Source organism: Gaeumannomyces tritici (genome assembly GCF_000145635.1).
Source record: "Gaeumannomyces tritici R3-111a-1 unplaced genomic scaffold supercont2.1, whole genome shotgun sequence".
NCBI classification, from domain to species: domain Eukaryota; kingdom Fungi; phylum Ascomycota; class Sordariomycetes; order Magnaporthales; family Magnaporthaceae; genus Gaeumannomyces; species Gaeumannomyces tritici.
Genome location: NW_008804545.1, coordinates 7,647,789 through 7,673,414, shown reverse-complemented (window position 1 = coordinate 7,673,414; position 25,626 = coordinate 7,647,789). Strand labels below are relative to the sequence as shown.

General features: G+C 59.7%; 9 protein-coding genes across 9 annotated transcripts; 7 read left to right on the top strand and 2 right to left on the bottom strand.

Annotated features, from left to right (window-relative positions):
* The first annotated feature begins 526 nt into the window (after positions 1-526).
* On the top strand, positions 527-1,284 carry GGTG_02443 (hypothetical protein). The gene is made up of 3 exons (XM_009220215.1): positions 527-549; positions 653-778; positions 874-1,284. Exons 2-3 carry the CDS (start codon positions 753-755, stop codon positions 1,172-1,174), a joined length of 327 nt encoding a protein of 108 aa, XP_009218479.1. The 5' UTR covers positions 527-549; positions 653-752; the 3' UTR covers positions 1,175-1,284.
* Positions 1,285-2,578: 1,294 nt separating this feature from the next.
* On the bottom strand, positions 2,579-5,385 carry GGTG_02442 (hypothetical protein). Its single transcript, XM_009220214.1, has 3 exons — positions 3,630-5,385; positions 3,505-3,531; positions 2,579-3,425 (listed from the first exon to the last, which is right to left on the bottom strand). The coding sequence occupies exons 1-3, from the start codon at positions 5,313-5,315 to the stop codon at positions 2,955-2,957; spliced, it is 2,184 nt and encodes a 727-aa protein (XP_009218478.1). The 5' UTR covers positions 5,316-5,385; the 3' UTR covers positions 2,579-2,954.
* A 373-nt stretch (positions 5,386-5,758) lies between these two features.
* On the top strand, positions 5,759-9,390 carry GGTG_02441 (hypothetical protein; the record flags this gene model as incomplete). Its single annotated transcript, XM_009220213.1, has 5 exons — positions 5,759-5,783; positions 5,941-6,263; positions 6,879-7,146; positions 7,250-7,414; positions 7,559-9,390. 5 exons carry the CDS (start codon positions 5,759-5,761, stop codon positions 9,388-9,390), a joined length of 2,613 nt encoding a protein of 870 aa, XP_009218477.1.
* A 101-nt stretch (positions 9,391-9,491) lies between these two features.
* Positions 9,492-14,807, top strand: GGTG_02440 (hypothetical protein). Its single transcript, XM_009220212.1, has one exon. It carries the CDS (start codon positions 9,983-9,985, stop codon positions 14,174-14,176), a length of 4,194 nt encoding a protein of 1,397 aa, XP_009218476.1. The 5' UTR covers positions 9,492-9,982; the 3' UTR covers positions 14,177-14,807.
* A 1,436-nt stretch (positions 14,808-16,243) lies between these two features.
* Positions 16,244-17,053, top strand: GGTG_02439 (hypothetical protein; the record flags this gene model as incomplete). The annotated part of the gene is made up of 2 exons (XM_009220211.1): positions 16,244-16,701; positions 16,807-17,053. The coding sequence occupies one exon, from the start codon at positions 16,244-16,246 to the stop codon at positions 16,619-16,621; it is 378 nt and encodes a 125-aa protein (XP_009218475.1). The 3' UTR covers positions 16,622-16,701; positions 16,807-17,053.
* Positions 17,054-17,501: 448 nt separating this feature from the next.
* On the top strand, positions 17,502-19,215 carry GGTG_02438 (cellulase). The gene is made up of 2 exons (XM_009220210.1): positions 17,502-18,169; positions 18,231-19,215. Exons 1-2 carry the CDS (start codon positions 17,564-17,566, stop codon positions 19,071-19,073), a joined length of 1,449 nt encoding a protein of 482 aa, XP_009218474.1. The 5' UTR covers positions 17,502-17,563; the 3' UTR covers positions 19,074-19,215.
* A 275-nt stretch (positions 19,216-19,490) lies between these two features.
* On the top strand, positions 19,491-21,240 carry GGTG_02437 (FAD binding domain-containing protein). Its single transcript, XM_009220209.1, has 4 exons — positions 19,491-19,701; positions 19,849-20,493; positions 20,560-20,734; positions 20,804-21,240. Exons 1-4 carry the CDS (start codon positions 19,681-19,683, stop codon positions 21,202-21,204), a joined length of 1,242 nt encoding a protein of 413 aa, XP_009218473.1. The 5' UTR covers positions 19,491-19,680; the 3' UTR covers positions 21,205-21,240.
* A 222-nt stretch (positions 21,241-21,462) lies between these two features.
* Positions 21,463-23,294, top strand: GGTG_02436 (hypothetical protein). The gene has a single exon (XM_009220208.1). It carries the CDS (start codon positions 21,592-21,594, stop codon positions 23,155-23,157), a length of 1,566 nt encoding a protein of 521 aa, XP_009218472.1. The 5' UTR covers positions 21,463-21,591; the 3' UTR covers positions 23,158-23,294.
* On the bottom strand, positions 23,134-25,597 carry GGTG_02435 (hypothetical protein). The gene has a single exon (XM_009220207.1). The coding sequence runs from the start codon at positions 25,371-25,373 to the stop codon at positions 23,286-23,288; it is 2,088 nt and encodes a 695-aa protein (XP_009218471.1). The 5' UTR covers positions 25,374-25,597; the 3' UTR covers positions 23,134-23,285.
* Between the last annotated feature and the right edge of the window lie 29 nt (positions 25,598-25,626).

Sequence of the window (25,626 nt, the reverse complement as noted above, 5' to 3'; positions counted from 1 at the left end):
CTGCAGATGGGGGGACTGGTCGGTCCAGGTGAATGGGTTGTTGATCTTTCGAGATGTCGATTTGGCATTCACCTTTTGCCCTCCTACCCTCCCTCAGCCGCCGATGACCTTTCCACCTTTCCAGCCCGCCCGCCCTACACCGGGCGAAGAATTCTCCGAAGAGCGCGAGGGGCGGCGAGAAGGTCGGAGCGGGAAGGACACATCGCGTGCCCTTGCCACTTCGAGCACCGAGCCAAGGGCAACTTGGAGCTCGACTAGGAGGTGGCCCACTCGACTACTGCACACTACCGATTTCATTGGGACCTGAGACGCGCCGTAGGCTGGCTGCACGTGGACTACCTCGATCTCGCATCACGCATGTTTGCTAATTTTCCGAGCTTTGCCAGAGAGGACGAAAACAACCTCACACAAGGCTCGGAACGGAATGGCCTGCCCCGTCGTCATGGCCCCAACATGCCAACTTTGGCCAGCGCCGCTAAATGGAGGAAGATCTTGGTCGGACATGGCAGATCTCGGGCCGGTTCGGGATGGTGGAAAAAGGGGGCGAGGGTGGGTGATCGTTTGCTATTCTAGCCCGGCGTGGACCTTTTTATTTTATTTTATTTTTTTACCTCATATTTCTTGTGTTGACGTTCAGCCATGGCCCATCTAGGAGAAGTGCGCCAAGCTTGGCCCGTCGGCGGCGAGACGTAGCCTTGTCACCCTTCTCTCAACGAAGTAGAGGAACCGGGGAAGAAGGTCCGACGGGGTGAATGACCAGAATCGCCCATATGCAATCGTGCGGCAGGCCTGCATATCATTACTCACGGAAAACGCCCTGCTCACTGTTTTACGTTTTGTTGAGTCTTGACTGACATTTGGGAGAGCGTCAAGACATCCCATCCAACCCATCCGGATGCAGACGCACAGGCTCCGGTCGTCCCGCCCGCCTCGTCTCCCTGATGACAAGAATGGCCCAAACGGCACCTGGGACGGGCGAGGGCACCCTAATGCGGGCCTTGGTGCTGGTGATTATGGACAGCGGCCTCGTCGCTACCTCGGTCTCTACAAAGTCACCGGTACCATAACCAAGGTTCTTCCTTCCGTCTTTCCCTCACCCGCAGGGCAACCAAAGGCCGGGTGGGAAAACAATGAGGAAAGGGGGGCGTGGTCGGTTGCGCCCGGCGCCTACTAGTACCAACGGATGCTAGCTTGGTCATTAAGGTTCGCGCTTGCTGGCCTCATATGACTGCTGGCTCCATACCCAGGACCTTGCATTCAGCCTCCTCGTTGGTTCTGCTCCGGATTGTCCATCCTCCCGGGTGGTGTGTGTGGGCGTGTTGGTGCAGAGGGGAGGCCCATCATCCTCCGCGACGCAAGCTACAGAGACGCCTGTGTCAGCCCGTATGATGGTGTGGCAAATCATTGACGATATCCTGCTGCGCCCAGAAGGCCGGGTCCGTTGGTGATGATGCTGCAGATTCTTCGCTGCATCACGGGGGTGCTAACGTAACGTAACAGAAGACGCGGTGGGGGCCAAGGCACCGGATGGGTCTCCATATGGCATATCTTCCTTGGGCGGGTCCTGGAAGCCTGGGCACCTGGGGTCCTGGGATTGTGAGAGAGTTGAACTAACCGTATAAATAGGGCCCGCTGGGTCCGGTGATAAACGAATGATCAGCACAAGGAACAGGATAGAAAGCATATCCCGACAACAATGGATGTCACCCAAGGTTTCCAAACCCGCTTGGCGGTTTATTTTATATTTTATTTTGTTGTCCTCTTGTCCACAAGAAGCAAAGATCCCGCGGAATCACACAAAGGGGCAGGCGGCCCCTGCCGCTGATCTCCCGTCATGTTGAATTAGGCAGAAGGGAAATGTGTGTGATGTGAGGCGGATCTCCTGGGCTCCAAAGGCCGCCCGCCTCGGGGCTTTCTTTGGGCGTGATCTTGGCGGGCCGGGGAGCATAGCTCATGTGTGTGCCCAGCGCTGGCGCGGGAAGAATTCCAAAGAACCCGATGGGCTAAAGGAAGCTCCTCCTGGCCTAGCCGACCGCATGCGGGCTACTTCTGGGCTAGGGGAGAGGAGGAACGCATCTAGGGTGGCGCCGGATGGAACTTCCGGCTGGACCTTTCGTACGAAGCCTCCGGGCTAGGCTAGGCCTGAGGTGGCCAAGCGCGAGGACGGGCGGGGGCGAAAGGGCAGGTAGGCTGGAGGCAGTCGCCATACAGACGATAGGAAATTGACCGGGAGATTACGTGGGGGGGAGAAGGGAATAGGGTGACAAGAAAGCCTGCAAGGCCTGGGGGGCCACTTCGCCCAGGGAAGAGATGAATAGCGGCGACGCCACCTCGGAAAGAACCAGGACGATCCCTGGAGCGCTAGTAAGGATCGGCAAGGGGGTGCCGGCCGAGACCAAAGGGTGCTTCGGAGGAGAGGGTTGGTGCCAGCATGAGTAGCCGACGGGCGATCCGAGAAGAATTCCGAGAAACACAAGATCCGGGCGTCGACAAGGGGAACAGAGGCACGCCCGGATAAAAAAAAACCGGAACACTTTTCAATTGGTGGTGGTATGCACTGGGGCAAAAATTGAAAAGTGTTCCGTTTTTTTTTGATCAGGCGTGAGAGGCTGGCAAGGGGAGGTGAGGCTTGCCGCTACGCACGTTAGTAGCAAGTACAGTGGCTATTTTCGTGCTCCCTGGATCTATTGTTACAGGATTGTACAAAAGGAAATAAGAAAGGGGCCTGTCACACAATGACAGCCGCCACCCCCGGATGATCAGCGACGACATGCCTAAAGTATCAGAGAAGATTCCATGGAAACAAAAAGAAAAAGCAAAAGAAGCAAGTGTGAGGCGCAGAGCAAGAACAAAAAAAACAAAGAAGAACAAAGAAAAAGAAAGAAGAAAAAACATCCGACGTAGGGGGGAAACATTCGATACGAGGGAGGGTGGTAGCAAAGAGGGGTTAGGTGCTACGTAGATTCATCCTCTTCGTCGACAGGCCTGGTCGATGCGGCCGGGCGAGTGCCAGGCAGTTCCCTCAGCCTGACCACTGCCTTGGAAGGACGACCGCCCCCACCGCCCGCGGCACCCGAGGGCGGCTGCATCTCGATCTCGTAGTGGCCGCCAATGACCAGATCCTTGGCGACGAGCTCGCGCGTGCGGCCGAGGCTCTCAATGTCGGCGATGCGCAGTATGCTATCGTCCAGGTGCTTGCGGAAGCCCGGCTCGGAGCAGATCTCGCGGAAGGCCATCTGCATGGGCACCGACGAGGCTCGCACCTGGGCCTTGCTGGTAATGGTGAAGAGGTTGAGGCGGTCCAGGGCGCGCACGAAGTCAGCGCGCGTCATGATCTGCTGTGCCTGGTGGAGGGCAAACGACGGTAGGACGTGGCCTTTAACCGGGTCATACGTCTTGTCCATTTCGGACTCCTTGTCAACGAGCTGGAGTTGTGGAAGTGGTGTTAGCGTGGGAGGCTCTACAGTGGATGAAGCTTCGGTAGAGAAGGGCTTGGGAGCTTACAGCTAGTACGAGGACCATTGCCGCAGCCTAAATAGAATGGTGTGGCGGTTGACATCGAGCCATCTTGTCAGTATAAACACTTCTCAAACATTGGTGAGGGACAAGACATGGTGCTGGACACTGACCGCCCACTTCTGTTGATCCATCACGTCGTCGTCCATCTCCATGCCGAGGACCCAACACTGGTTGAGAAACCAGGTCTTCTCCATCTCGATAATGTCGTCGCATTTCTTGAGCATCCTGTCACTGTCCTTGACCTTGGCGACACGGTTCAGGAAGGACAGGCGGCCGCCGACCTTGTCATATATTTTCTCGGCTAGGTCGTCAGAGAGGTGCTGTTGGAAGTGGCGGAGGCGGTACTTTTTGAGCGCAGCCGTGGCCTCGGTCTTGGGCAGGTCATGGATGCTCATCACCTCCATGCGCGTGGCGAGCTGCTTGAAGCGCTCGTACACCCAGTAGTCGTCGCTGTTGAAGACAATGGTGACGAGCTTCGCGGCGGCCCACTGCTCGGCGCGCTGCTGGAGCAGCTCCAGGAGGTCCTTGCCGTCGTCGTCGTCGCGCACCAGGTGCATCTGGTTGATGATGACGACGAGCGGTCGGCCGGGCCGCTTCTTGCGGTGGAGCATGGCCACCTTCTCGAGCTTATTCAGGGCGCGCTCTATGTCGAGCAGGGCCGTGGTGTCGCGAGGCCCGCGCTCGCTAAAGTAGCTGCCGATGTAGTCCTCATGGAACTCGTAGTCGAGCGCCCTGCCGAGGCGGATGCGGAAGATCTCGAGGTCGGCGTGGGCCTCGAACATGGCGACACCGTCGCCGTCGATCTTGCGCATTGCGTCGAGCAGCATGCTGCTCTTGCCTGTGCCCTTTTCGCCCAGAAACAGGTAGTAGTGCCCAGCCTCTTGTCCGGCTACAATGTCGTTGACCTTTTGCTGCTCGAAACGCTGCACCCAGTGCGGAGTTTCCTCGACATTATGATCGCCCTTGATATGCGTCGTCGGTGGCGATGCCGTCATGCCCTTGCTCATCGCCGCGAGGTCTAGGACAGGATCTCCGGGTTCAAAGGCGCCTTGCATTTTCTGGAGCACCAGATGCTTGTAGAATTTGTGGTATCCATAGCCGGCAGCGCCGAATCCGAGAGCTAGCACGAAGATAGAAGCAAACGAGGTGGCCGCCGACTCGAGCATGCGGCAACCAAGGGATGGTTCGTCATCTCCGCGGCCGTGCTTTTTTGAGTCGCTGTCTCGCTTCGTTTGGCTGAAAGAGAAGTATCTCCTAGAGTGTGGGCGGGAGGGCGGCGACAGGGAGGTCACGCAGGATGGGCTTCCGACCACCGGGCCAAGACGGACCCGGCCTGAATGCTGGCCACCAAAGCCGGCGTTCAGGGGCTCTTGATCGGCAGAGGCAGACAGCCCTTGGCTCTCGGGATTCGGCACGCTTCCCCACAAGGAGGGCCTATCAGAAGCCGTGGGCGCCCCACAGCCTACCACTCTGCGCTGCTCGTCACCTCGAGTGCCTAGGCGAGGCGACGACGCATGCGCGTACCGGCGCTGAGGAACCACCAGCGGGCCTTGATGTGGATGAAAGACGTCGTCGCGGCCGAAAAGCGTGGCCGTGGGACCGCGTGGTGTGGCTGGTGAGGTGTGTGGTTGGGGCTGCTGCGGAAATGGCGCGCCAGGCGCATTTCCGTGTTGACATCGTGACCGCGTCAACAGCTGGCGTATTTGGATGCCCCGACTTGGGCGGGAACCTTCATGCCTAAGCTTTGCCCGGCGAACCAAGTGCGCATTGCGCTGCCAAGCACGGTGCTGCAGCATCACGACCGCACAATTCTCAGACCAGGGATGCCCGTTGCTTTGGTCAGGCTGCGACAGGTTTCCTGTTTGCTGTCAACAACGGATGGGATAGAGCTCAATTGGATGGCTTAGCACATGTGGCGCCTGACTGTCATGCTGGCTGTGTGCGTCACGTGTCGTGGCGCAAAGCGTTACTGTGGCTTGGTCACTCCTGAGATGTATGTCAGTTGACGACATTGGAGTAGGGAAAACGGACCTTGTCAAGAAAGGACGAGACGATTATAAAGTGAGTAAAGCACGCGACACTACATGACGTTTGGCGGGTGTTTTTTTTTCTTCAAAAAATTCGTTTCTGTGCGCACCTCGGATTCGACTCACCCACCACACTGCAGTCTTGTATCCAAACTCCCAAAAGACTGCCACGACAAAGCTTTGTGTCAATGAGCCCCGTCTCCATTTGAACAATGGAAGATTCACTGGCAGAGGCAGGTAAGTGATCGCATGGACTTTCCCATTCTGTGCCCTAGGCACAAAGAGCTGATCCTTGCGAAAGAACGCGAACCGTCAGTCCAGGAGCTGTGGGTTCTCTGGAGGATGCCAGCACTTGCAGCCCTAGTTTCCCAGTTGATACCCGAAAACACCGTAGAACTAGATCCCGGTGATGCCCTCGCACGGATACAGACATTCGATGCCTCGCCGGAGGTCCCGGCGAGGGTGGTAGCAGCTCACTTTGCGCAGTTTGGGCAGGCTTCTGCGTTGGGTCTTCCGGCTGACTTGCGCGGAGCGCTCGTAGGCGCGGTACCGGAGACAGAAGAGGACTTCGAGAATATGGCGGAGGTTCTAAAGGGGCTGGACATCCTCAGCGAGATGGAAAGCCAGCGGGATACCTTGATAAGAGAGGTGACCGACTCTCGTCTGGGCTTGAGGTGGAAGACAGGCGAATATGGGGGAGAAATGAGGGCACCAGAGGTTAGTGCTCTGCAAGAGATATTCGACGACGACGATATGGTACGGGCAATGTATCGTTCCTTGTTCCTCGGCCTGAGGATCTATGTGAGTCTGTGCAGGGAGATTTTCATATTCCTGTTCCTACTCCAACCCATCCAGAAAACAGATTCTGCCTACTGTGGCGCTACCGTGGTCTCTGTTCATTTCTGACCGACCTCACTAGGCCATAAGCTTCCAGATGCTCCGTGGCCGACGGAGAGGTGCCGGCATCACCACTGTCCTGGCGCTTCTGAACGCTGTTTTCCCTCCATATGCCCAATATCCGCATGGGGTATCCAAGAATAGCGTGCGCCGCTTGAGGGTTCTCATCTACGTGCGCCTAATGGGAGGGCAAGCATTCACGCGCCACGATCGAGACGCGCTACTCAGAAGCATGCGAGACGCGACTGGGGTGGGCGAATGGCACGACGTGTGCGTTTCTCTATTCGGGTTTCCTGGCGACCAATCGACGGGCTATCTGGGCCACTACGAACGGATGATGGCTCGGATCCACTCTCTCGATCTGAACTTCCCCATCACAACACCCACTGGGAGCTTGCGGCGCATTCTTTCGCCAGAACCATCAATACACCACAGTGCCCTGATATCTCCCGCCTTGATATGCCCCGCCGAGAGCCCCAACGTGACCACGCCGTCTGGTTGCGACAATTTCACATTGATGTCAACCTCGCGGAAAAAGTCAGCAAGTTTCTCGAGGGGCGCCTCAGCCCTGGATATTCACCCCGCCCTCCGCAAGTCCCAAGATACTGGGCGCCATGTCCCAATCAAGGACAGGCAGGCGTCGCTGCCCACAGTGACCCTAAGGAGAACAGCAAGCAAGCTCTGGCCGCGTCCGCTCCGAACGGTACGCAAGATGACCTCGGAGCCCACACTGCCCAGTAACGAACTGCCCAATAGCGCACAGCCGGCCTCCCTCGTCCAAGGAGTGATGCACGACATCACATCAGTCCAAGATCTATTTAACAACCCCAAGACACCCCGCGCATCGCTGGAGGCCGAGAGGGTGCGGCGGGAACAACTGGCCAAGGCGGCAAGCCGACAACAGCAGGACAAGCGGAAAGAGAACAACATTCCTTGGTCTAGACCGGCAACGCCCCTAGAGCCTGACTTCTGTGAGGCCGGCACCTACCTGGAGTCGACGGCACTTGTTCGGCGCGCAACGATCTCGCAGGCTGCCTAGAGGGCTCCTGCGAGCATTGCGCCGCCACGACCGCCGCCGGCCCCTCCACAACGTTCATCATCACGCGACCACTCAGGCCTGCGGGCTGCTGCTCCCTCGATCAACTACGGCCGTGGCCCCGACGAGGCGCCTGTAGGGACTTGGACGCCTGGATCGATGGGCCCGCCGCCCCGCCAGCGACTGGCGCCTAGGGACATCCGGCGACCGTCATACGAGCTCAGCCTGAGTCCTATCCCCGGATCCGTCAGAGGCGACGTGAGCGAGGACGAAGACCGCCGGTCGCAGAAGCCCTCGAGAATCCCGCGCCCTTTCGACCCGCACCAAAAGAGTGCTAGCAGGCTGGGACCAAACGCTGTGCATGGCGTCCACGAGCTTGGAATGCAGCTGGCACGCCCTACATCTTCCGTCTACTCGGGAGATCGAAGCAGCGACGCAGCAACTGTCATTGTCACAGACGACCCGTACAGGTTAAACTTTCAGCTTGACCAACACCCACTCTCGAACAGCCACCGTCGCGCATTGTCCGAGAACGACGATATGACTTCGGGCACGGCCCCAACCGCAGTTCTTCCTGCACCACAGCCGTCCATCCCGTTTCTAGAAGAGCCTGTCACCGTTTCATTTGGTAGAACACCTCCAGAGACCCCGAGTAATAGAGCGAGACAAGCAGCCATTGCGATCGACGAGAAGAGTGGTGGAACGGCGAGCAGCGGTGAGACTTACGACAGTCTCAAGAACTCTAGGCTTCAAGCCCAGGCTGTAAACGCCAGGCGCCTTTTGTACCAGTCCACAAATCAACGAATCGCAGACACGAAGCGCCCCAGCGGTGGCCAAGCAGGCCTGCCAATCGTCATCACGAGTTCAGCATCGTCACCTGGGAAGCTGTCCGACCTCTCAGCGTCACCACACAGTCCACGGGAGCCTTCTCCTTGCCCGAAAATAAAAGAACCTAGTGCGCTTGGTACCCATTCTCGGACAGTGTCGGATGATCGTGCGCCAAGTAGGCTCGGAGGTCGGCGGGAGGACTCGGGGCGCCCCGCCCTTGTCGAGCATTCGGAATGGAGGCGCCTCCGTTCCACGACCCCCGACCCCATGGCAAGACTGGAGGCATCGGAGCTGCAGCTGGACGCCGTCGCACGCCAGCGGCAACTTACAGACAGCACTGCCAAAGCGGCTGCGAAGAGGGCGGAGCAGGAGAAGGAGAGACTACGGATCCGGGATGAGCAGCGCCTGTGGCAAGACAGCCTGGCTAGAGTGAAGCGAAGCATCGACGTTCAGCGGGGCCAGAGGAGCAAAGACCATTCTAACCTGTTGGCTTCGCGACCCTACGAGAATCTTGGAGACACGAGCCTCTCGTCTGACGCGAAAGTGAGCGAGGGAAAGAAGGAAAGGGCGGAGGGAAAAGAAGACAACGGCGGGGCCGCCGACAAAAGCAGAGCGAGGAGGCTTTTGTCGAAGCTCAAGAACAGCCTTCGTGGCAAGCGAGCGGTCACCGCGTTTACCAAGCTGAGAACAGGGCGCGAGACGCCCACGCCCGAGCTGCAGTGGAGGGATGACACAACAAAGGAGAACATATGTCCGATGACGCAGGGGCAGTCGCCGCCGCCGCTCCCGCGCCCAGCACTGCCGATGGGCTTCCGCTTCGTCACTCACATCAACCAGCCACCGACGCTCCCGAGGCTTGGGGCCGAGCAACTGGAGGCGTCGCGGCCCATGCGGTCGCTCCCCAACATCCGGGACCAGGCCCACCAGCAGCGCCAGCCGCGCGGCCAGAGACCGCCGCTGGCCATGATTCCGAGCGTGGGGGACATGGAGACGTTTGATGACGAAGCCAAGGGGCCGGAGTCACCGAGCGAGGAGCGTCGCCGCCGGCGTGACTCTACGCGTGCCAGGAAGGGCGCTGTTTGATGTAATGTCGTGTCATGATTGTGTAGATAGCGTAATGGATGCGATATGTTTTCTCAAGCTATCCACTGACGGAAAACAATAATAAAGATGTTATTTGGTGTCATTTTTTGAACCTAGCTTTCCATTCATCAGCCACCAATCCCGTGCTGGTGTTCGTCATTGTTCTTGGCTGGAGACCCGTGCTCGGGCTTGCTGAAAATCCACAAGCAGGGATTTGACAATGTGGAGACTTGTCCGAGACGCGTGCGGGGTAGGCGTATCTCGACGCAGCGCGACGCGTTAAACTCAAAAAAATCGACTCACCGCCTTATACTGCCGGATTTTGCCCAGAATTCTACAAGCTGCGCAAACCTCAACTCCAAGGTTGGCCTGGTCGCACTGAGTTAGCAAGCACGAGGCAGCACAGGGCTGCGGGCTCGATAAACTTCGCCAACGCCCGCGCAGCCCATTATCAATCTTCCACAATTGCCAAATACATGCCCCAACCCATTCTTTATGCCATCTCTCCGATCTCGAAAATCGCCCCGATCTATTTCTTCTCGCCAACACCAGCCGTGCCTCTCTCGGGCGACGGCCCTCCGTGGGCGTCAAGATGGGCAACGAAGGCAGCAAACCTGTCGCCGAGGAGGGCGCTACGGTCCTCAATAGCCCAGAGCGCGAACTGACCCCGCCTCCCGGCACCGGTCGATACGCAGGCGACGACACTGTGAAGGCCGAACCCGGCACCAGCAGTCCCCCAAGATCTAGCCTCAATATCGGAACTCCAGACAAACGCGGCGCAACACAGTTTCACCATGGCTTTCCGGACTTGCAGAGTCAGCGCAAACATGTCATTTCTGCTTCGAACCCCGAGTTTCATCACGAACTTCCCTACCTGAGCAGTCCGAACAGGGTCCGCCCACCATCCCCGCCACCTGCGACGGAGCCCACGCCCTTTGTCATGCCCGATATCATCGATGGGTTGCCTCAGCTGCCTCCTTCGTCCCCGAATGAGACGAAGCCCGCCCTCTCTCGAAAAAGGCAACGCGCGCCCGCTGCACTCGCTCAGAACCAGGAACGGGAGCCGGCGAGTCCACTTCCGGCTTCATCAGCAGTTTCCGCCGAAGCCGTTACACCCCAAGGCTTGACCAAGGCGCAGCGCAAGGAACTCAGGAGGCAACGCAAGATAGCCAAAAGGTCTGGCGCAACTTCATCGGACTTTTCACCATCGCTGAACGGCGCTGGCGCTGGTGATACCCTTCCCGCGGAGAGCCTGCCGGCTCTGGTGGAGGAACCTGAAGATGGACACTTCGATGCGATGCAGGATGCGGCTCCATCTTCCAAGAAAAAGAAGAGCCACAGCAAACGTACCATAAACGGCCTATTGCCACGATCTGAAAACCAGGCTTCTGAGCCCATCGACCAGCCTGAGGAGCCTGCCAACGGCATCGATCTCTCTCATCACAGGACAGAGGAGGAGGGGGTTGTAGAAGCGTCTCACATTGATGGAGCCCGGGATATGCAAATCGACAGTGGCGGCGAAAGCGTTGCTTTGCGCAAGCGGAAGCAGTCGTCTCAGGCTACCCTAGCCGCGGAGCAGAAACAGGCCAAGAAGGTTAGGAAGGCGCACGAGCGCGGCGTCAGTGGGGGCTCTCTCAACGGTGAGGCTGCGCATGCCCAAGTTGGTGATGAGGAGATGCCGGATGCAAACCGGCCTATGACGCCAGAGACAGGATCTCCGCGACTATCTGCCGCCGACCTTGGTGCTGTCAATGGTCGCCCCGAGATGACAAGCCCTGATAGCCATGCTCCGGATGTCGTCACACCCCAAGAGCCGCCGTCGACTGTAAAGCCCCGGAAACGGAAGGGTGACTTGCGCCATGCAAAACTGCAGTACGCCGAGGCCAATGGGGTTTCCACTCCTAAGCTCGCGCTCTCCGAACAACTGGCAGAAGAAGGAATTGCCGAGGCTAGGCCAGGTTCGCCAGCTCCTGGGGACGCGAGAGCAAACTCGCACCCGATATCGCCTGCCGCCTCCGTATCACCTGCTGCGCCCAGCAGTCCGGGCCAGGACCCCCCACGACCGACCCGGCAGCCGATGCCGGATGCACCCATCTCGGACCCAGAGGCCAGTGAAGAAATTCCTGACAGCGTCACCAGCAGCCTGGGGCCGCTCCGGTCTATAAATCGAAGCACAACAGCCCGCAAGCGGCACAGCACAGTGGCCAAGACGACCAATGAGGCTGCCCATTCAAACGGAGACGCTATCGTGGCGACGCCCAAAACGCAGTCTTCACGCAAGCGATTGCGCAAGACTGTGGACCTGCAGCCGCAAGTTGAGGAAGCAGCGGCTAATGCGCCTGCTTCTGATGGAAGTTCGCCAAACCACGAAGCACCAGCCCCGGACGGTCTCAGCGGGGATGACGCAACAAATCTGGCTAGCTCTAGACAGGAGCTGGCATCCACCCCTCGCCATGAGGACGAGGCCGAGAGTTCTCAGTCTGGGCGAAGATCTACGAGGAAGAGAGTAAGCAGGCCCTCGTATTTCGAGAGAGAAGTGCAGTCAAACAAGCAAGTACTCAAAGAACTACCCGCGCCCGAGGCTGCCACACCACTCAAGAAACCCCAGAGAACAGCTGCGTCGGCTACAAAGCGCAAGACCAAGGAGAAAAGGAACAAGAATGACTACGCATCAGGGCCTTTCACGGCCCAAGAGAATGCAGCGATTAAGCGGGCTGTCGAAGAGTTCCGAGTCGATAATGACATGTCGCAAGTGGCGATAAACACCATGATCCACGAGAACCCGGCCTCCGCCGAGAGCACAGACCTGCACAGGAAACTGTGGGATGACGTCTTGCCCGTATGCCCCGACCGCAAGCGACAGAAGATCATTCTCCGTGCCCGTGCCATGTTCCACAACTTCGCTGCGCGTGGAGTCTTCACGGCAGAAGAAGACGAACAGTTGCGCGAGCTCGTTGAGAGGATGGGACAAAAGTGGGCGGAAATCGGCAAGATTGTTGACCGCAACCCACTCGACCTACGCGACCGATGGCGGAACTATGCCGTGTGCGGCGATAAGAGGAAGACGACCGCCTGGAACGAGGATGAAGCCTCTAGGCTGGTTGACTTGGTGGTGGATTCTATGAAGACCACCCTGAGGTCGCGTGGTCAGGAGTTCTCCGACGTGGAGTCCAGGGAGCAGGCAGAGAAAGACGTGCCCTGGGACCTCATCAGCATGCACATGGACCGAACACGTTCCGCCAAGCAATGTCGCGAGAAGTGGTCTTGGCTCCAAGCACGGCTGGCTCAGAATGAGGACGGATCCGGCAGCGAAGACGATGTTGTCGCCCAAGCCCTGGAGAAGATGCGAGCAGGTCTCCGCAAGATGACACCAGCAGACAAGCACGCATTGATTAGGGCGATCCACAAAACCAATGTTTCCACGGACGAAAAGATTCCATGGCCGAAGCTTGGGGACGCCGCATTCCGGAAACGATGGAACCTCGATACGCTCCGCATCATGTGGTCTCGCCTGCGTCCAACGGTCTCTGGCCACGAGCACCTGAGCACCAGGAGTGTGGCACAGGCGCTTCTGGACAGCTACGACAGGGATCAAGTCTTGACGCAGCTTGAAGATGACGATGTCGACGACGATGTGGAAGTTTCCATCTTAGACGCAACCTCGGTGGAGAAACGGCCTCGTGACTCTCGAAAATCGAGCGCGAGCGACGCGGCACCTAGCGCGTTGAGAAAGAGGAAGAGGCAACACACGAAGGAAGGCACCCAGGAGAAGCAGGGTTCTGGTGGCGAAGGCGCATCGGGGATTTCGGCGAAAGGCATACAGACTCCCAAGCGCCGTCGAGCTGGGGAAAGCTTTGGAGTTGCACAGAGACTGTCGGCCCAGTTATCGAGCGCTCGTGCCAGCCAGTTGAAGAGACCAAGGTCGGCCGGCGCGCAACTGAGCAAGGAGTTCGTGGAGAACAGCGACGGCTCGGACGGCGAAGATGGACGTCCCCGTTCACCCGAGGTCCCAGCCTCTCCGGAGCCACCGGAGCGATCGACAACCGGGGAGGAGGCAACGGTCGAGACTTCGCAGCTTGGCAATAACAACGCAGCCAGCAGCCACTCACCAATGGACGACGGCGCGGGGGGTAGTGACGATGAAGATGGCGATGACGCTAGGGCCGAGACAGAAAGTGTCGATCTAGGCGCGCAGCCAGGATCCAGTGAGAAGCCCAATGGAACTCACAAGGCGGTTAGCATAACCGAGGATATTCTGTCCGAGGCTGAACCGCAGGATCAAAAGGAGACATCCACACCAGCCGCAGTTTCCAGAAAGCGTCAAGCCTCGCCAACATTCTCTCCAGCTTTTGCCCATGGCAGATTCAAGAAGCAGCGGCCATCGATGCAGACGTATTCCTCCAAGAAGACGCCAAGGACTCCTTTCTCCGCCAGGAGAACCTTTGACGACGTCTACGACGACATTGAGGAGGCCCATGGAGAGTCGTCACAGCCAGCACCTGCCTCTGCCGAAAAGAGTGTCGGAAACAAGCAAGGCGCTTCGGCGCAGCCCGCGCTTATTGCGGGAAAGGCACGCGAGGGTCGCAAACTTGCCGCACTGGAGAGCGACTCGGATTCGGACATGGAAGACATACCCGCCACCTTGCCCAAGCTGACCGCCCACAATACCAAGGACGTGAGCGACAGCGAGAAGGAGCGCCGCCGTCTCGACCAGGAGAGTGATGAGGACTCGGACATGGAAGACATACCCGCCCGGCTGCCTGGCACGGCCGAGGACTCGGGGTGAGGGACGGTTTTGGCCCGTTGGAGTTGCTTCTGTCACTTCACTTGCCTTATTTAGCGTACATTCTACGGAATAGCTAGGTACCTACCTACCCAGGTACCTTGTTCGGCCCTGCTCTACTCTTTTGTTCTGTTGGCCGACCGGTTGATTCCTCGCGCTGTTGGTATTTTGCCCCATTCTTTTCAGACTCAGGTGACTCCTCCTCGGACACGTACCCCTTCTTTTGGCCAGCGAGGGCTATTTGTATTTATTGTGCTTGTGTATATATACCCAACATCGAGCATTCACTGCTTGACTTTCCCTCATTCCCGTTCTGGGTTATGCCCTTCTTTCTCTCTGTTGCCCTCTTCGTCTCGGCCTTGGCCTTGGCTTGGCACCCGCCTGACGAGTGCCCGTATTGCTTTGGTCCACGTTTTCTTTTCTCTCTTCGTTTCGACACGTGAACCTCTAGCATCGCAGACATTCGCAGGCGTGGGGGACGCAGAGAGCGCCCGAGTCGTGCTCATGTTCAGTCTGTCCCGGCGACTATTCTTTCCTTTTCTCGGCGTACAATTCACCCCATAGCTGTAGGCAGTCCATTAGCCATGTGATCAACGACCCAATGGCTCGTCGCGACCTGCATCTTGCATCTGCTCCATGTCACCGCCCGCATGCCCCTACCGCCGCTCGCCTCCTGTGGGCCCCATCTCCTGCGGACTGTCAAGTCTGCATGCTGGCATGAAAGCCACCTGCAGGGCCCGTTCCATGAACACGAGCTGCGCTGCGCCAGTCGCGGCATCATGCAATGTGATGGACATGTTTTCATTTCTTTGGATGCCGACCTAAGAACGTCACTCGACCACTCGACGGGTTCTTAGATGTCCATGTCCGGTCCTCGGGAGAGCTCCATGCAGCGCCCGCAGGCGAAAAAAAAAACATCTCAGTCGGGCAGCGGATCGCCGTGCAGTTTACCTAATCCGCATCGAGACTTCCCAAAGCGGAAACTCGCCAACCCGAACGGTCGGCGTGTCGATGGGGCCAGCCCACCGGCAGTCCCGCCATCTTCAGCTCTTCCTCCTCGCATTGCTTTTTCTCCCCTCTGTCTCCATGCCACTTCCTTGCCACTCGAGTGCTCGACACAACGAGTGCGAGCGACCGGTTCTTTCCCGCGCCTGCCCGCCTCACTCGGTGAAGCCTGACACGAGCGGGCTTGCATGGGTCTGCCTGTAGGTTCAGTCCCGGCTCTGGGTCGCAGTCCTTCTGCCTGCACTTTACGGCCGAAATGGGCTTCTGGTCACTTCTCTTCTCGTGGAGCCCTGGGAAGGAGAGGGCGGGGGAGCCAGGAGAGTGGGGCAGGGGGCTTGATGGCTTGCGAAGAGGACGGACGGAACTCTCCGGTGGCAGTGGCAGGTCTCCACGCGGTAGAACGTCCCGTGTTCAAGAGCTTGGCACAGAGCTGGGCTCCTTCCTTGAGTGTAGAAGTGGTTTGGTGGGTGCCTGGGTGGCTTGCATCTCGATACGGCCGAGAAGGCAGCCAACGCCTCCTGGAATCGGATGAAGGAAGGAAGATAAAGAGATGGGGAAAATGACGATGGCAGATAGATGGGAGCTGAATCTATATATACCTTTTTGTACATGAAAGGAGATAGGAAAGAAGAGAGAGAAGGAGGCCACTTAGAGACCAGCAAACTGGAACAGGCGCCTGGAGGTACTAGTTCGGAGACAGGAGATAGAGGGATGCAAATGGGACAGGAAAGGAGGCAGAACAGGAGGGCAGGTGCTGCCCGAACACGGCTCGCCAGGCAGCAGGGAAGTGCAGACGGTTCGGCTGAGAGCAGTGAGGCCGCAGGACGGCAGAATGGACGGGGAAGGCTCGTTGGAAGCAATTCAGATTGGGCGCCAGACCCACCACGCAGATAAGGAGGAGTATAAAAGGCCTCCCTCCCAGCCCTCCTGGATCCAGAACTCCCAGATCTCCGACACCTCACTTTCAAGACTCTTCCACGCAAGCAACTGTCCCACCTACCAACTACACACTCTCCCACAACCAGCTGCTCAGCCCACCGCCACACTCTCTCCACCGTCGACAAGATGCGGTTCACTCTCGCCACCCTCGCCGGCCTGGCTACCACCGCCATGGCCGCTGTCCTGCCTCGCGCCTTTGAGGGTGACTTTACCTACTTCAACCCGGCCGTCGGCGCCTGCGGCTTCGTCAACAGCGACAGTGACAAGGTTGTGGCTATCTCGGCGGCCCTCTTTGATGCCGCTAACATCAGCGGCGATCCGAACAAGAACCCACTGTGCGGCCGCTCCATCGTTGCCCGCCACGGCGGCAAGGAGGTCACCGTCACTGTCGTTGACCGCTGTGTCGGCTGCGCTTTGAACGACCTCGACCTCAGCGTCGCCGCCTACAACGACATCGCCGACCCCAACGCCGGCCGCGTCAAGGGCAGCTGGAACTGGATCTAGGCGCATCCGCTCAGATCTGGGAGGCATGTCTTCGAGGCAACAACGGGGTCTTTCTCTGATCTGTGACTCGGGACATCGTGGTGAGTATCTATTCCGCCAACTTCTAGCCGAACGTGCCCCTCGGACATGCCTCACTGGCCACCTTCACCCCCAGCATCTTTCGCGCAGAGCTGACCAGATGATAGGTCTTCATCAAGAACACCGACTGGACTCCGCTCATTGCCACCCATGCCATAGTCACGCCTGGCGGGTTTCCTTGGGGCTGGGCACTTCTTTACCCAATGGAAGCACTCATTTTTGGTAACGACAACAACGGTCGATATGCTTTCTAGATTTTTTATGGTTCTAGATGGTGGGCACAGGAGGTATCGCGTTGAGAATTTTACATTAAACTAGATGACCTCGGAGTCAACTAATATCACCAGTCTCGCCTGCAATACACGTTGATGCTCTTCTACTCGATGGTCCATGAGAGATGGCATATACAATGATTGTCTCCATTGTTTATCTTTCATTGTCCACATCTGCCCGGATTTCGGTGTGCTGGAGGCAGTTCTGTCCCCTGACGTTCCTGGCGGCCAAAGCGATGTCATCCGATTCATTTGCTATCTGAACTGTTGTCTGGCGCGGGCTCTGACTTCCCGAGGCGTAGCCAGCACGTGCTGTAGTTCAGCTGAAACCGTAGCGGCCTGCTTCCGCTGGCTTGGAGCCCTGTTTTACAGCTGAAACGCAGGTAAGGTACCGTGGCTGTGCGCTAAACCAAAAATTGAGTTTGGTCTGATGGCATCAGGGAAATGACGAATGGCCATGATCACGCACGCTATGTAGACCGCCTATTCAAATACCACCCATCCCGCCCAAGGAAGAAATAGATGATGACCGGGAGGCTATGTTTCGTTTTTTCATCGCGCCGCATCTCCCCATCGACTGGAATCGCACACGATGCGGCTCAATTCGAAGCTGGGCCGCGCCCTCGCCGTAACGCTCGGCGTCCTCGGTGACGATGTCTCGGCGGCCTCGTTCCCAGACGGACCATTCACAACCTCAGGCAGATGGATCGTTGGGAAGAGCGGCTCCAACCTCAACTTCGCCGGGGTCAATTGGCCCGGCCACGGCGAGGCCATGATCCCTGAGGGCCTCCAGTACCAGTCGGTTGCGTCCATCGTGTCGCGTGTCAAGAGCCTGGGCATGAACGCCGTTCGCCTGACGTACGCCACCGAGATGGTGGACCAGATGGCCGGGTCGGGGGCCGGGGCCGACGTCACCTTGGACAAGGCGCTGGGAGCTGCTCTAGGGTCCGAGAATGGTACGGCGATTTTGAAGCGCATCATGGAGAACAACCCAGGTTTCAAGGCGGGCACGACGAGACTGCAGGTGTTTGATGCCGTCGCCGCCGAGTGCGCAAAGCAGGGGATCTACGTCGTGCTCGACAACCACGTCTCCAAGGCGCAGTGGTGCTGCACGCCGCTGGATGGCAACTCGTGGTGGGGGGACACGTTGTTTTCGGCCGCCAATTGGACACGAGGGTTGTCTTACATGGCGAACCATGTAGGTTGCTTCCTGCACTGATGCAGCGTGGCCGGTGAGAGGCTCCGTCTAACCGTACCAGACCAAATCCTGGCCCAACCTTCTGGCCATGTCGCTGCGCAACGAGCTGCGCCAGCCCTTCACAAACATCACCCTCTACCGCAGCTCCTACAACTGGGAGACGTGGTACCAGCATACTAAGGACGGCGTCGCGGCGATCCGCAAAGAGAACCCGGACGCCCTGGTCTTTCTCTCGGGCCTCGAGTCGGACACGACGCTGCAGCCCGTCGTGCGGGGCGAAGTGCTGACCCCGGGCTCGGCCCGCTTCTCCGTGGCCGACTTCCCCGGCGGCAGCTCCGAGAACAAGCTCGTGTTGGAGCTGCACAGCTACTCCAACGTCATCAACCAGGGACAGGCCAACAACTGCACGGCGCTGCGGGCGGCGCTCCGCGACGGCGGCTTCGAGGCGCTCCTGTCCAACTCGACCGAGGGCGGTGCGGGCGGTGCGGTCGTCAAGAACCGCCTCCCCGTCCTCCTGACCGAGTTCGGCTGGGCGCAGCAGGACGAGAAGGAGTGGGGCTCGGCGTACGCGACGTGCCTGCGCGGCTTCGTCGGCGACACGGGCGCCGGCTGGACGGTCTGGGTCCTGGCCGGCAGCTACTACACGCGCCAGGGGAGCCAGGACAACGACGAGGCTTGGGGCCTGCTCAACCACGACTGGTCCGACTGGAGGGCGCCACGCGCGCGCGTCGAGGCGGATCTGGTGCCGCTGGTCAAGGACACGCTGGCTTTCACGAGATCCCCTGAGGGAGGCGGCGACAATGGGACAAATCCTAGGTCTGCTGCTGCTTTTGGCGTTCAGCCGACTGGGCTTTTTGGCATAGTTGTAGCGGTGAGCTTTGTCGCCGGTTCTTGGCTATTTTGACAGGCCGCTTTGCTTCCCCATGTTCCAGCATGGCCTCTGCCCCAGTTTCGGGGTTGTATATGACTGATACACTTGGACATGAGCTGCGTTCCATATTGACGAGCCTGATTTCTAGCTCGAATATACACTTCAATTCGACGTATGATTTGGCCAAGGTGGATGCACGCAGCCACCTTTTGTGCCCTGCCGAAGTCCAGTGCGGTTCCTGGAGCGGGGAAGCTTGGTGGATGTTCCATGTGTACAGTGCGTCAAGAGTGAATATCAGCAACATGCGACGACCGAGGAGACGGCGCCTGCAACCATTGGTCGAGGTCTTCAGGCAACCGATCCCACCCTGTCCCACAGCGTCGGTCTGGGATCCATGCGGGGAAAATCCCGGTCGGCGCGGATGTTCCGGCAGATGGCCACTGAGGGATATTCCGTGTTGGAGGTAGGGACAATGAAGCCGAAACCCAGAGACGTGGGGGAACTACTGAACACCATGGGGCTGACGCCATCATCCAAGTGCCATCACTTCTCCCTTGATGGCGATTGCTAACATTTTGTCGGGTTATTCTGCCATTGCGAAACAAGGAGTTTGTTTCCAAGACATCGCATCACTCCCAAGATGGAACGGCCATTTAAAAAGGTATGGCCAAGAAACCCCCGCGTCGAACGACTTGGCTCTCGAGCTCAATCCTGCCGAGGCGGCTGCTCCCTATGCTACGCCGATCAGGCCACAAAACCGACCAACGGGCCACTTATAAGCTGACCCTTCAACCCCGGCCCACTGCAGGTCATCATCGTCGGCGCCGGCCCGGCCGGGCTGCTGCTGGCGCTGATGCTCTCGCAGCGCGGCATCCCCGTGCAGGTGCTCGAGGCGGAAGACAAGCTGGACGGGCAGCCGCGCGCGGCGCACTACGGCGCGCCGGCCCTGCCCGACCTCGACCGCGCCGGCGTGCTGGCCGAGATCAAGCGGCGCGGCATCATCATCACCGACATCAACTACCGCTACGCCGTCCCCGACGGCTCCGGGTTCGAGCGCCTGGCCACCATTGACGGCAACGCCGTCAGGGACGTGGGCGGGTTCGACTACCGCTCGCACTGCCTCGCGCTCCACGACCTGTGCGCGCTCATGCTCGAGCTGTTTGTGGGGCGGCACGGCGGCGAGGTCGGCTGGCGGCACCGGGTCGTGCGGGTCGAGCAGGACGCGGGCGGGGCGTGGGTGGACGTCGAGACGCCCGAGGGGCCGAAGCGGATCGGGGGAGACTACGTGGTCGGGTGCGACGGCGCCGGCAGCCAGGTGCGGCGGTCGCTGTTCGGGTCCGACTTCCCGGGCTTCACGTGGGAGAAGCAGATCGTGGCGACCAACACGTACTACGACTTTGACAGGCACGACTTTGGAGACGTGACCATCAACGTCCATCCCGAGAACTTTTACGTATGCTTGCTCGAGCCTCGAGGAACTTCTGGGTGATGTCTGGTGACTGACATGCGTGAACCATAGCTCGCTGCAAAACTGGACAACAAGGGCCTCTACCGAATCACGTACGGCGAAAAGGTAGGGTTGACGACCGAGGAGATGCGGGCACGCCTGGCGGCGAGGTTCGAGGAGATCCTCCCGGGGCACCCCAAGCCGGACCAGTACAAAGTCATCAACTTTTCCCCGTACAAGATGCATCGTGGGTTCCCTTTCTGCTGTTTGCTCACCATTTCATCCGTCGAAACTAAAAGTATCGTCTTCCAACCAGAACGCTGCGCCCCGTCCTTCCGCGTCGGTCGAGTGCTGCTCGTGGCCGACGCCGCGCACCTGTGCAACCCCTGGGGCGGCATGGGCATCACGGGCGGCTTCGTCGACGTCGGCGGCCTGGACCAGTGCCTGGGCGGCATCTGGGACGGGCTCGCCGATGACGCAATCCTGGATCTGTACAGCGAGAAGCGCATCGACAAGTACAGGACCGTGATAGACGAGCTGTCGACAAGCAACTTTAGGCGCATCGCCTACACCGACGACCCGGCCTCGCTCGCCGGCTCGGACGAGTTCGTGGGCCTGCTGCGCAAGGGAGAGGCGGACGAGGGGCTGATGCGCGAGGTGCTGCTGGGGGGTCTGGACATGCGCTATGACTTTTCGCAGCATTTCAAGGGCAAGTAGTAGTTGGTACCAATCGCATTCGCTGTGGCTGAAACAGCTGGCCTTTGACAAGGCATGCTACCTGATTGATATATGTGTTTTGCGGTGCGTTGAACCGAGTACCTACGCCAGCGTGGCAGGGCTCGGCGCCAAGTCGAATTGGGGTGAGTATGTAAATCTACATGCAGCTTGCCGCGTGTTTGCCCAATAAAATGGGTTGACGGGCTTCGGGTTAGTCCTGCACAGCCCGGTTTCGGCGGCATTCTGGCGTGGCGGGGCGAGGGAGCGTTTGCGTATGGCCAGCCGTTCCCCTCCTTTCACTTCATATCAGAGAAACCACAACCCATATATCCACAAAAGACAAGAAACGCAAAGCAAAGCTCTCGACACCCATATGCCCGAAGCTCCATGGCCGAGACTGCCGGCCTTGTCCTCGGCGCCCTCGGCGTTGCGGGCTTGATCAGTGTCTGCCTTGACTGCTACAACTTTGTGCAGGATGGTCGTTCAGTCGGACAGAGCTATGCCCAATTCGAGGCCGACATGAGCCACCAGTCCGTCCGCCTCTTCGCCTGGGCCAAAGCATGCGGTTACATGACCGTACAAGGCCCAGATCCACGTCTTGGTGGCGAGTGGGAGCGCCACGTGAAGATGCAGCTGAACTGCATCGCCCTGCTTTTCCTGGACGCACAGAAGCTGACGGGGCGCTATCACGTCGTTGATGACTTGGCGTCCCGATCCTCCATCGGATCCAGCGTGGTTGCCGCAAATTCGCAATTCTTCGAGGCTGGGCTCAACGACGCCCTCAGCAGCATCCGCAAGACAAAGAAGAAAGCCGGACTTCGCGGTTTTTTTACATTCGGGCTGAGGGACAAGAAGCGATGTGAGGAGACGGTCCAGAACCTGGAGAAGTGTCTCACCGCGCTGGAGTTTGTGGCGCAGAACTTGGACCTGTTCCAACTGGAGAACGACATCATAAAACACGAGATCGAAACAAGCACCGACGTCGACGCCCTGCAAAGCATGGTCGTTGCCCGGCCTGGGTCGGATCAGGCGAGCCTCATCTCCGACGCTGCCAGCCAGCGCATCCGTCTGCTTGAGGACGCCATGACTGTTTCCTCTGGACCCACGAGCTGGGGTGGCGAGCGGCAGACTTTCGTCACGGCCCCGTCGCAACTATCGCGCATCGAGGAAGACGGCCGGGTCGGCGAACGGGTGGAATCGGTCACCGGTGAGGGCCCCCTTCGCGACGGGCAGGAAGGAATCACGCAGCCGGATGTGGGCCAGAACGTGCGTATCATGCGCGAGCTGCTCAAGAACGGCGAGGAGGAGAAGCCCACTCCTCATCTCGACGACAAAGGATGGGGCGACCGCTTGAAAACGCTGAAACTCAGGGACAAGGAAGAGTTAGAAGCCTTTTCGGGGGTTGGCACCATTTCATCAAAACGTATAGCCGGGGAAATTCGGGCGTTCCTCAAGGACGACAGCCTTGCTTGGATGTCGATGCGATTCTTGGAGTCTTCGGCCGCGGAGACGGTCGCCCGCATCACTTTCGAGGGGCCTCCTCACAGCGCCTACCAAGGTGGCATCTTCCACGCCGCCATGACTTTCGACAGCCACTATCCGTTTCTGCCACCAAAGCTCAGGCTTCTAACAAAGATTTACCATCCCAACATCGATGTCGATGGAAAAGTCTGCATGGACTCCCTTGAACGCCTGGAAGCTAGAGATGCCGGATGGGGCCCCCACATGCACATCTCGAACATCTTGACTGGGCTCACGTCGCTACTTACAGACCCTGGCGTGGACGACCCGCTGGTCCCGGAAATAGCACAGACCTATGTACTGGACAGGGAGCTCTACAACCACAACGCAAGGATGGTGACGGCGAAATACGCTACAACCTCGCAAAGCTACCCAAGGTTTGGCGTTGGTCCAGAGCTGTTTGAGGAGGAGAAAGCGGTTGCTGCAGAGTAGGAGAAGGGGCATGGATGATGTAACATGCGGACCATATTGTTGCTGGGCAAATTGAATACAAGGCTTCTAGACTAGACCAGGAAAAAAGTTCTCCTACGTACTCTAAACACGCTACTACGCCTGATTTTTCAAGTGGCATTGGTCTTCAACCACTTCTTCAGAGCCGCGCGATCTATCTTGTGCGAGACCGTCCTCGGGAGTCGCTCCACGGCGAGCCACGCGGACGGCACCTGCTCGGCGGGCAGGCGAGACGACGCGTATTCGCGCACCGCCTCGAGCCTCTGACCTGCAACGTCGCCGGGGACTGGAAACAGCGTCCTCTGCGGCACCACCGCGTCGTCACCGCCGTGAGAGGGCGGCTGCCCGCCCGCCGCCAGCGCGACGACCGCGACGAGCGCCGTCCGGCCCGCCGCGATCCTCGACACGACCGCCACCTCGCGGACTAGGCTAGACTCGGAAGCGGCGGCCTCGATCTGCTCGAGGTGCGCCGTCGACCGCCCCCGCTGGGCCGCGCCCACGACGGCGACGCAGTTGTCCGAGCGTCCGACCAGGTGGATGCTGGGCGCCGCCGCCGCGCTTTCCAGGTCGTACTGGCCCAGGTCCCCGGTGCGGAAGAAGAAGCGCGGGAGGGCTTTGGCGTCCCCGTTGACCTGCGGCGCTGCTGCTGCTGCTGCCCAGCGCGGCGCCGGGATGAAGTTGGGCTTGGTCGCCCTGACGCCTCCGTCGTTGACATAGCAGTGCGCGGCAGCCAGGCCGGCGCCCTCGACCAGCAGCTCGCCCACGCCGCCGAGCGGTGCTAGCTCGTCTGTGTTTGAGGGGTTGACTATCCAGACAGCGCAGCCGATCGGCTGGCCTATACCTGTATTGCTGCCTGGGGTGGCAGGTGTGCTTCCGCCATCGGCCTTGTCGGCTTCGTTCCGAGCCTCGGCTACGGTGCTGAGGACAGAGGCTTCGGTGGCGCCCCAGCCGACGAAGAAGCGTCGGCCAGGCGCGCTCCACCTTTGGCGCGTCTCATCAGTTACCCCGTCGCCGGTGGCAAGCACCGAACCAAGACACGGAACCATGTCTGGAGAGAGGCAACTGAGGATATGGGGGTGCAAGATGGCCCAGTTCGCTTCGGATGAGGTAATAAAGGCGGACAGACGGGAGACGTCGTCTTCGGACCGCACCGTCGGACCGGCACAGAGACAGCCGCCAAAGCAGAGAGCCGCGAGCGTCTCGATCACGCTTGCACCCGTCGCCAGCGGCGCAGACTGTAGCATCCGACAGTCTGGTCCCCAGTCTAATCGCTGTGCCAGCGCTGCGAGCGTCCGGCTGAGGTTGCCGTGGGTCAGCTCGACAGCCTTGGCCGGCCCCGTGATGCCACTGGTGGGGATGATGCAGGCGGGGTCATCGGGGGTGATTCCCTCCTCCACCCTCGTCTCTTCGTAGTCATCCTCGCCGCCATTGGAAACGCCTAGGGGTGATGCTAGCTCGCCCAACAGGACGACGCCTCCAGGGATCTGCCCGCCCTTGAGCGGCAGCACGCGCTGCACCGTCCCGAGAGACTTTGCGTCTCCCGAAGTGGAAGCCAGACTGAGCTTGACGCCCGCGGCGGCCAGATACGACGACACGTTGCGGCCACGTTCCTGTTCGTCGTCGCCCTCGCGCACATCGACGACGGGCACGTACGCGGCGCCGGCCTTGAGGATCCCCAGCACGGCCACGGCGGCCCAGACGGATGGGCCGAGCAGCACGCCCACGCGCGAGCCCCTGCGCACCCCGAACCGCCGCCGCAGCTCCCCCGCGAGCCGCGACGCGCGCCCGTCCAGCGCCGAGTATGTCAGGCTCTCGGCGCCGCCGCCGCCGCGCTCCGTCGCCGACGACGACGATGACGACGATACCGCGACGGCGTGCGGGCGCTCCCGGACCTGCTGCTCGAACAAGGAGTGAAGCAGGGCGGCCGGCGGGCGCGGCGACGCCGTCCGCGCCGCGTCGTTCCAGCGCGCGATCTCGGCCGCGGCGTCCGGGTGGAGCAGCGGCAGGGCGTCGAGGCGGGTGTCGGGCGCCGCCTCGGTCAGGAGCCGCAGCGAGTGGTCGAGCTGGGCGAGGATGCGCGCTAGCGCGCGGCGGCCCAGCGCCTCGGCGTCGAAGCGGGTCCGGAGGGACACGCCGTCGGCGCGGATGATGAAGATGAGCTGCAGGGGGTGCGAGCCGTTCACCCAGACGGCGTCCATCCTGATCTCGTCCTGCGCGACGGCCTCAGCCGCCGGTTCAGAGTGAGGACCACCCCCCGCGCCGTTGCCGTTGCTGTCTCCGTGTCCGTTTCGTATTTCGGCGTGGGGCTTGGCGGTGGTGGTGCCGTCGGCCGCGGCGGGGAGCACGTTGATGAGCGTCGTGAAGGCGGCCGCCCTGGCGACCGCGACGCCGCCGCCGGCCAGCTGCGCGATGCGCGCCGGCCCGCAGTGCAGCAGGGCCGGGTCCTGGCGG

What these genes read in the sequence shown, in the direction of transcription:
- GGTG_02443 (XM_009220215.1), top strand. Translation starts at nt 753, where the DNA reads ATGACCAGAATCGCCCATATGCAATC. An exon ending in AGAATCGCCCATATGCAATC is followed by an intron (nt 779 to 873) that starts GTGCGGCAGGCC and finishes GAGAGCGTCAAG; the next exon opens with ACATCCCATCCAACCCATCC.
- GGTG_02442 (XM_009220214.1), bottom strand. Translation starts at nt 5,315, where the DNA reads ATGCTGCAGCACCGTGCTTGGCAGCGCAATGCGCACTTGGTTCGCCGG. An exon ending in TGGATCAACAGAAGTGGGCG is followed by an intron (nt 3,532 to 3,629) that starts GTCAGTGTCCAG and finishes CATTCTATTTAG; the next exon opens with GCTGCGGCAATGGTCCTCGT. An exon ending in CAATGGTCCTCGTACTAGCT is followed by an intron (nt 3,426 to 3,504) that starts GTAAGCTCCCAA and finishes CCACAACTCCAG; the next exon opens with CTCGTTGACAAGGAGTCCGA.
- GGTG_02440 (XM_009220212.1), top strand. Translation starts at nt 9,983, where the DNA reads ATGGGCAACGAAGGCAGCAAACCTGTCGCCGAGGAGGGCGCTACGGTC.
- GGTG_02438 (XM_009220210.1), top strand. Translation starts at nt 17,564, where the DNA reads ATGCGGCTCAATTCGAAGCTGGGCCGCGCCCTCGCCGTAACGCTCGGC. An exon ending in TGTCTTACATGGCGAACCAT is followed by an intron (nt 18,170 to 18,230) that starts GTAGGTTGCTTC and finishes TAACCGTACCAG; the next exon opens with ACCAAATCCTGGCCCAACCT.
- GGTG_02437 (XM_009220209.1), top strand. Translation starts at nt 19,681, where the DNA reads ATGGAACGGCCATTTAAAAAG. An exon ending in TCCATCCCGAGAACTTTTAC is followed by an intron (nt 20,494 to 20,559) that starts GTATGCTTGCTC and finishes CGTGAACCATAG; the next exon opens with CTCGCTGCAAAACTGGACAA. An exon ending in TTCCCCGTACAAGATGCATC is followed by an intron (nt 20,735 to 20,803) that starts GTGGGTTCCCTT and finishes TCTTCCAACCAG; the next exon opens with AACGCTGCGCCCCGTCCTTC.
- GGTG_02436 (XM_009220208.1), top strand. Translation starts at nt 21,592, where the DNA reads ATGGCCGAGACTGCCGGCCTTGTCCTCGGCGCCCTCGGCGTTGCGGGC.
- GGTG_02435 (XM_009220207.1), bottom strand. Translation starts at nt 25,373, where the DNA reads ATGGACGCCGTCTGGGTGAACGGCTCGCACCCCCTGCAGCTCATCTTC.